Source organism: Salmo salar, chromosome ssa13 (assembly GCF_905237065.1).
Source record: "Salmo salar chromosome ssa13, Ssal_v3.1, whole genome shotgun sequence".
NCBI classification, from domain to species: Eukaryota; Metazoa; Chordata; class Actinopteri; order Salmoniformes; family Salmonidae; genus Salmo; species Salmo salar.
This window is the reverse complement of record NC_059454.1, coordinates 44,440,151-44,449,096: the sequence shown is the minus strand read 5'-3', so window position 1 is coordinate 44,449,096 and position 8,946 is coordinate 44,440,151. Positions and strand designations below refer to the sequence as shown.

At 42.2% G+C, this 8,946-nt stretch overlaps 1 protein-coding gene across 1 annotated transcript; it reads right to left on the bottom strand.

The window, feature by feature from the left end:
- Nucleotides 1–73: 73 nt before the first annotated feature.
- On the bottom strand, nt 74–8,242 carry LOC106566990 (inositol 1,4,5-triphosphate receptor associated 1). The gene is made up of 14 exons (XM_014135718.2): nt 8,167–8,242; nt 7,968–8,052; nt 7,776–7,854; nt 7,394–7,466; nt 7,089–7,116; nt 6,666–6,806; nt 6,238–6,369; nt 5,855–5,999; nt 5,580–5,623; nt 5,393–5,452; nt 5,144–5,310; nt 4,210–4,359; nt 1,728–1,829; nt 74–339 (listed from the first exon to the last, which is right to left on the bottom strand). The coding sequence occupies exons 2-14, from the start codon at nt 7,995–7,997 to the stop codon at nt 195–197; spliced, it is 1,296 nt and encodes a 431-aa protein (XP_013991193.1). The 5' UTR covers nt 7,998–8,052; nt 8,167–8,242; the 3' UTR covers nt 74–194.
- Nucleotides 8,243–8,946: the final 704 nt, after the last annotated feature.

Sequence of the window (8,946 nt, the reverse complement as noted above, 5' to 3'; positions counted from 1 at the left end):
AGTTTGCACACAAAAAGGACAACACAGTGACATTGTCATACTTAAATGGATTAATCACAGAATTGAGACGTGATTCTTTCAGGAATGTTTATTGGGTGAAGCTGTTCAATGACCAATCAGAAGCCAGGTCAGAACCAGGAAGTGCTTTGTCTGTCTGTCTCCTTCAGGAAGTGTTTGTGTTAAATCTCATCAGCTCACAGCAGACGTTCAGGACCGAGCCAGAAGAGGATGATCAGTAGTATCACACAGCAGAGCACTACCAGATACACACTGAGGACAACCCAGCGGCAGTGCCACATCCAATGGGCCAGGGGGTGCTCTCTGCACATAGGGCCACACCTAAAAAGAGAAGCTGGGTGTCACTGTCATGGCAATAAGGTATGGAAGAATAAATGTTGAACTGCAATATACTTCCATAGTAGTGACATCAGAGAAAGTCAAAGTATAGCCCCCCACACATTGACTCTGTACCGGTACCCCCTGTATATAGCCTCGCCATTGTTATTTTACTGCTGCACTTACATTTTTTAATAATGTTTTACTTATCTATTTTTTTACTTTGTCTTAAAACTGCATTGATGGTTAATAGGGATCCCTTAACGCTCAAATCCCATTAGCGGGATATATTTGACAACATCCGGTGAAATTGCAGAGCGCCAAATTCAAACTACAGAAATATATTTAACATTCATATAAATACAAGTGTAATACATCAAAATAAAGCTTAACTTCTTGTTAATCCAGCCTCTGTGTCAGATTTCAAAAAGGCTTTACGGCGAAAGAACACCATGCGATTATCTGAGGACAGCGCCCCGCATACAAAAACATGAAAACCATTTTTCAACCAGGCTAATGTGACACGAAAGTCAGAAATAACGATATAATAAATGCCTTACCTTTGAAGATCTTCATCTTTTTGCAATCCCAAATGTCTCAGTGACACAATGAATGGTCGTTTTGTTCGATACATTTCTTCTTTATATCCCCAAAATGTCAATTTATATGGCGCGTTTGATTCAGAAATACACCGGTTCCAACTCGCCCAACATGACTACAAAGTATCTGATAAGTTACCTGTAAACTTGGTCCAAACATTTCAAACAACTTTTCTAATCCAACCTCAGGTACCCTAAAATGTAAATAATCGATCAAATTTAAGACGGAATAAACGGTTTCCAATACCGGAGAAAAATAACGAGGAGCGCGCTCCTTTTCACGCGCACCAAAAGACTTGAGTCCATCTGAGTGACACATGGAAAGAATAGGACTACTTCTTAATTTCTCAAAAGAAAAACATCGAACAATTTCTAAAGACTGTTGACATATAGTGAGGAACTGCAATCTGGGCCCTAATAAATCAGGTTTCCCATAGAAAAGCATTGGAAAACACAATGACCTCAAAAAAAAATCCCTGGATGGATTGTGCTCGGGGTTTCGCCTGACAAATCAGTTCTGTTCTACTCACAGACATTATTTTAACAGTTGTCGAAACTTTAGAGTGTTTTGTATCCAATACTACCATGCATATGCATATCCAAGCTCCTGGGCCTGAGTAACAGGCAGTTTACTTTGGGCACGCTTTTCATCCGGATGTGAAAATACTGCCCCCTATCCCGAAGAAGTTTTTAAGGGCTTGTTAGTAAGCATTTCACTGTAAGGTCTACACCTGTTGTATTCGGCGCACGTGACAAATACAATTTGATTTGATTTGATTATAAGTGACTTACGTTCCAGTGATGCATTGGTCGGTGTGTGTCATCATTGTTTTCTCTCTGTTCCCTTTCCTCCTCTCCGTCCTCTCCAGTGCGGACTTGCCTTTATGGCTGTACCTTATTAAAGTATCCAAAGGTGAACTTTCACAGACACACATGCCATGTTAGAATACAACAACAAGGCCCTTGTTAAGCCAATTCCTTGTTGTGTTATTGTGCCATTGTCGTGTTATTATTGTACCTCTGAACATGTGTATAACAGGGTCGAACTGTTGATGTGTTAAAACGCTGTCTCTCTCAGGGCTAGGTGTAGGCAATTGTCAATTAATGGCATGGCTGCCATGCCCAGGTATAAAAGCTGTGCTTTACCCTTTGTTTTGGGGGATCCCTTCACAATTGTACAGGCTAGTGTGCCTTGGGAGGACAGGGGCAGTTGCTGTGGTGTAATCCAAATTCTACTGTGACCCAAATTGTAACCATCTATGGCAAGGTGTGCCCCTCTTCGCTGGTAGCTGTTCTCCTCCCTTGGCACGCCTTCCTCGATATTGGTTTGGTATGTATTTATTGTGTGTTGGCCAGATAATCGGAATGTAAATATATTATGAGACTTAAACGTGATTTTTGAATACTCGGACAATGATTATTGCAATAACTAAACTCAGTAAAAAAAAGAAATGTCCTCTCACTGTCAACTGCGTTTATTTTCAGCAAACTTAACATGTGTAAATATTTGTATGAACATAACAAAATTCAACAAATGAGAGATAAACTGAACGAGTTCTACAGACATGTGACTAACCCTGGGCATCTTTCTTTTGGTGTTTTTCAGAGTCAGTAGAAAGGCCTCTTTAGTGTCCTAAGTTGTCATAACTGTGACCTTAATTGCCTACCGTCTGTAAGCTGTTAGTGTCTTAACGACCTTTCCAGATGCATGTTCATTAATTGTTTATGGTTCATTGAACAAGCATGGGAAACAGTGTTTAAGCCCTTTACAATGAAGATCTGTGAAGTTATTTGGATTTTAACTAATTATCTTTGAAAGACAGGGTCCTGGAAAAGGGAGGTTTCTTTTCTTGCTGAGTTTATGATTTGTTTGTCAGCAGACACTGTGCCGAGCGCTAGGCGCTGAAGATATTGTCCAAATCTAACATCTTGATCACACTTAAAGCGTCATTGGGCAAAATGTTACGCAGCTGGATATATGTGCAACAAAAGTTCAACATTCACATTCTGCTACCATTTCTGTCAAGCCGTCTACGCATACAGTTTGACTCATGAACATACTTCTGGTGAACCAAAATGCAATGACGCTGTCGATGTGATCGGTGTTTTATGCAACAATTTCAAAGACTTTCCTGAGTTATAGTTCATATAAGGGGGAAAAAGTCAATCGAAATAAATTCATTAAGCCCTAATCTATGGATATCACATGACTGGGATATGCATCTGTTTGTCACAGAAACCTTTAAAAAAAAACGATAGGGGCATGGATCGGAAAACCAGTCAGTATCTGCGACACATCTCCTTTGCATAGAGTGGATCAGGCTGTTGATTGTGATCTGTGGAATGTTGTCCCACTCCTCTTCAATGGCTGTGCGAAGTTGCTGTATATTGGCGGGAACTGGAACAGGCTGTCGTACACATCTATCCAGAACATCCTAAACATGCTCAATTGCTGAAATGGTGAGTAAGCAAGCCATGGAAGAATTGGGACATTTTCAGCTTCCAGGAATCGTGTACAGATCCTTGTGACATGGGGCCGTGTATTTATCATGCTGAAACATGAGGTGATGGCGGCAGATGAATGGCATGACAATGGACCTCAGGATCTCATTACTGTATCTCTGTGCATGCAAATTGCCATCGATAAAATGCAATTGTGTTTGCTGTCCGTAGCTTATGCCTGCCCATACCATAGCCCCACTGCCACCATGGGGCACTCTGTTCACAAGGTTGATATCAGCAAACCAATCGGCCACACGACGCCATACACGTGGTCTTAGGTTGTGAGGCCAGTTGGACGTACTGCTAAATTCTCTAAAATGATGTTGGAGGCGGCTTAAGGTAGAGAAATTAACATTCAATTCACTAGCAACGGCTCTGATGGACATTCCTGCAGTCAGCATGCCAATTGCACGCTCCCTCAAAACATCTTCAGTATTGTGTTGTGTGACAAAACTGCATATTCTAGAATGGCCTTTGTTTAATGATCATGCTGTTTAATCATATCAAGCTTCTTGATACGTCACACCTGTCAGGTGGATGGATTATCTTGGCAAAGAAGAAATGCTCACTAACAGGGATGTAAACAAATTTGGGCACAACATTTGTGCGTATGGAACATTTCTGGGATCTTTTAACATGGGTCCAATACTTTACATGTTGCGTTTATATTTTTGTTCAGTATAATTTCGTCCTGAGAACTTCCCCTTGCATATAAAAAAGGTGTCGTATTGGCTACAGGAAATGTTATTTATGTCTAAATTCTATACTGTACCTCATGCTGTTTTTCTTGGTGTCCACTTCGTTTGGCTTGTGTGTGAGAGTGGGACAGGTTGCTATATAGACTGGAGAAAGGTCTGGTTCCGGTGGTGACTGGACAACAGCAGCGACTTCTTGTTTGTTATCATCATGGGCTTCATGTGGTCTTGAATCAGCAAAAAGGTTTGGTTGGTGGCAGGTTTAGGGTCAATTCCAATTTAATTTGAAATTTCAATTAAATTCTTGAATTCACTCATGAAGTGGAGAATTTGTTAAATTCAATTTGAATTTCAACAATCTTCATGTCATGGAATTAGAATTGTAAAACATTTAATCTTTGGAATTTAATTGGAATTTAGTATTTCTACATATCCCAGGTAGTGGAATTAATGCATCAAACATTGACTATAGTATTTATTTTAAATAATTTGAATTTGTATTTCTATATTTCATTTCCAGTATAGCTAGGCTGTCTGAACAGTGACTTGATCAGCCTGAAAGCCTGACGGAATTACATTTGAATTTGTGGAATTGTTGGGGATAATACTGAATTGGGAATTGAAGTCTTGGATTTGACCTAACATTGGAATTGAATGGAATTGAATTCTCTGAATTCAAAGACTGACTTGGAATTTGAATTAAATGAAATGAAAATTACAGCGAGAAAATTGAAGTAAATTCTAATTTCCTTTAACCCTTGCATGTAGATACTGTATATGCCTATGTAGCACATGGGGATGTGTGAAATGTACTCCTCAGCCTGAAGTGTCCCGCTTGCGTCCCCTCATTGCTAGCTTTTGAGGTGGCGCGATCGGGCTAATATGCTTGAGGGAGGACGTTCATGTGTGTTTGTGAGGCAGGGGTTCCGAGTTTGCGCCAGGTATGGGCCGAATCGGGAGGAAGTGGTACTCGCTAAGCAAGCAGCGTGAAGTCCTTTACACCTACATTACCTGCCATCCAGTAAGGGAACATCCATCTCTTCTGTCTTGACCATGACTGAAGGGTTGGACTCTGTGATGGAGTCCATTGATGGAGATGGGGTTGAGAGTGACTTCTTGCCTATCCCAAGATCTAATGAGAATGACTTCTGCAGCCCTCTTTCCCGTTTTCTCTTTTCCTGAAGCAAAAGAAAAGGCAGATAGTTGGTGTGGGTGGGTGCGTGCATGTCTTTGCAGAGGAAGGACTTGAACTGCACAGACCTGGGCTTGTTTGGTGACCACTGCTATGCTGACCCTTCGACGACTTGCACCAATGTGCAACTAGAAGAACGAGAGGAAGGAAGAGAGACAGGAAAGGGATTGGAGGTTAAAACAAGACAAAAACAATTATGACACGATGTTATACATAGTGAATATCCTCTGCATGAAGACAGGGAAGTGCTCCTACCTGCTGAGAGGTTTTATTGTCCCTCTGCCTGAACTCTCCTTCATCTGCAGCGAGAGACCCACCAGTCAGATAACAGCATCTGTGCCTATTACATACCAAGCCATGTTCAGGTAGACCTATGATGGTTCAGTGAACCATGCTTACGTGATAAGTAACCTCACCGACGACCTAGACCTGAAATCTAGGTCTAGGCTTTAGCTCAGCGGGCTAACACAGTCTTGTGGCGTGCGGGACATCCGAGTCTGAACCCAGACAGTTACACTGGTGGTACTTACCTCTCGGGTCGCTGTAGTTCCTACAGAGGGTTTTCCTGTTGAGTTTCTTGGTCTCGTCCAGCTCCGTGATGTCTCTCTCATAACGCCTCTTCAGGTTGTCAACGTGGCTCACCATCAGCTCCACCGCTCGACTCACACGAGCCTCCTACCATACAGAGTACAGCTACATTGAGTATGTATACGGTATGTGTAGGCAGAGTATATAAACATGTACTGAACCACAAAGAATAGCAGCTCCATTCTACTCAAGTGTGATGATGTGTGATGATTGTGTCCTTCCCCATTGATTCAGTCATTGGCGTGTAATGTGTAGCTGATCCAATCCATAATCAAAGTCTTGAGCTAGATAGACTGTACAGTAATGTCTGCGTGAGAGAGACTACCTGATGTACAGCTCCCAACACCTCTGCTGTGTTGGAGATTCTCTCCACTGTTCCTCCCAGTATATCCAGACACAGCTCTAGTCTCTGGAGGATCTTACTGCGCGTACTGTCCAGACACAGATCCTTTAGAGTCTGACAACACAGTGAGACAGGTCAAAACTCTGTTACAAAAACCCTCATATACAATACACACATTGTATGCTATAGGCCTTATATTCCCCCCCATGACAAGCTGAAGCTTGTCATCATATTCATTAGAAAAAATAAGGTCACTCATAGGTACTAACTCACACTTTCACTCTGGCTCAAACATCATTTATTACGATTAAGGGTCTCAGAGATTGGTGAGTGGAACAGGCTAGAGGGGAAACGTCCAATACTTCTCTTCCTTCATTGCAGTGACCCTATCAACCCTCCTCCTCCAATACCTCCAGTGTCTCCCGGCCTCTCATCAACTCCAGCTGGATGTTCTCCTCAGCCAGGTTCCTTGCATGCTCCTCTGCCTGCAGCCTCTGCTTCAGGGTGTACTGGTCACTACGAAAGGCCAGCGCAATCTGGGAGAATACATTCTGGATAGAATAGAATGGAATAGAACAGAATGGAATAGAATAGAAGAGAATATAGTAGAATAGAATACAATAGAGTAGAATACAAAATAATATAATAAATTACAATAGAACTGTATAGATCCTTAATGGGAAATGAAGGTGTTACAGGCTTACCATACAACATCATAAGGGGGGACAGGGGTTGGGGGAATCAGATAGTACACACAATACCCAAGGTGTATCCCTATGATTGCAATGCATCATAACATAATGTTAATGAGGACTACTGATGGATTGCCTTACCTCCACTTGTTCCTCTGACATCTTAGCACTGTGATTAGAGGGAGGGAGGGACAGACAGATGAAGAGGGAGAGTGAGAGAGGGAGAGAGACACAGAGAAAGAAAGAGTAAGAAAGAGAAAGAGAGATGCCCAATGAGCCAGCTCAAGACAACAAAGAACCAAACACATTACCAAACACATATCTGGGACAATGGCAGGACTTCAACACTTTAACAACAAGTCTGGATTAGGGATGAGACGATCTGTTCTTGATCATTACCAATATAGTGATGGTTATCGTCAGTCACACAGAGGATAAAACCTGACCTGTTGAAGCCTACGCGATCTATAATACACAGGTCATTCCATGGCGTAACCGGCTGCTGTTCTTCAATGGACTCTATGAATGAAAGACAACAACATGCCAAGTTATTCTTCCTAACTGGACTCTGTATGAAAGACACCAACATGCCAAGTTATTATTCACGTCAGATCAGAGCCTTGTGGTTCACAGTGCTACTACATTAGGATGGTCCCCATAGATCTGTTGATGCTCAAACTATCATTCATATCGCGTCACTATTTTTACAAAAACACTGGTTTCCACTAAAAGTATTCTTTGATAATTGCACACACGATATCCGCCCCAAAAACAACAATGAAATAATGACTCCGTTATTGCTAGAGAGGGCATACTAGGGTACTATACCTTCCTCACTGTCCTCACTGTCTAGCACGATTAGCATCTTGGTCGGCTGATCACTTTGTTTAGGTGTCCCCTCATCAGGCTGGAAGAATAGAAACCCTGACTCACTCGGACATTATGAGCCCACTGTATTAGGTACAGTCTGAATCATTAGCAGAGGGTTTGTATAGCCAGAGGAAAGACGGTCTGACTCACCTGAGGGTGCAGAGTATGGATCGGCACCATAGCAGCAGAACGATGCTACTAGAGAATGGGGACCAAAGACAACTGCTACCTGTCCCTTGGACCAAAGCCAGAGTAAGAAAGTAGAATAAAGGTAAAATAATCAAGAAGGCAAGAATAAGACCACAATAAGATCTGCATATCACTCTGAGAAAAAAAAGAGATTCCTTACCATCTGTCTTACTCCTTTGATCTCTTCACTCGCTCTGTCAGTCTCAGAGGACTGCGCTCAGGACGTCAGTAATCCTATTATGAGATCCTCAGTCAGGGAAGTAGACCAGGATAAGTACAGTACCTATTAGGTACTACCTAAACCAGCTCAGTGTGTGTGTGTGTGTGTGTGTGTGTGTGTGTGTGTGTGTGTGTGTGTGTGTGTGTGTGTGTGTGTGTGTGTGTGTGTGTGTGTGTCAGCTCACACCATCACTGCTTAGGCGTGTGTGTTGTTACGTAACAACAAACAATCAGGGCTGTCTAGGCAGTAGTTAGAGCCGGAGGTTAAGTTGGAAGCAGTCAGCCCACCACCATCGTCTGTTGTCCGTTCATCTAGACGCCTAGACTGACTTCCTCCCACCTCCTTACTTACAATAATCCTCTTGAAACAACTTGTGTTTTAGACAAGTGAATGCATTTTTGTTATTGACACTGAGGAATTGTATGTGGCTTCTGCTGTATATTTCCAGATCTACACTATCATAAGAGTTCCCTCTGTCTCTAAGGTGTTTGAGGGAAACGGTCTCAACTAGAACACAAACAAGACAGAACAGAAGATTGTAGGATCTTGGCAGGTCAATTCGTAGAAAAGAAAGGCAGTTTGACAGGTAGCTGATGGGCCGACAATAACCAAAGGAGGTGGCAAGACAACACAAACAGATCTGGAACCATGCTAGTTTGGTTCTCTCATAACGAGAGGTTTTTCTATAGTGATCTTGATATACAAGGTAGTTTGAGTCTC

What these genes read in the sequence shown, in the direction of transcription:
- LOC106566990 (XM_014135718.2), bottom strand. Translation starts at nt 7,997, where the DNA reads ATGGTGCCGATCCATACTCTGCACCCTCAG. An exon ending in TCCATACTCTGCACCCTCAG is followed by an intron (nt 7,855 to 7,967) that starts GTGAGTCAGACC and finishes CTATTCTTCCAG; the next exon opens with CCTGATGAGGGGACACCTAA. An exon ending in GAACTACAGCGACCCGAGAG is followed by an intron (nt 5,624 to 5,854) that starts GTAAGTACCACC and finishes CTCTCGCTGCAG; the next exon opens with ATGAAGGAGAGTTCAGGCAG.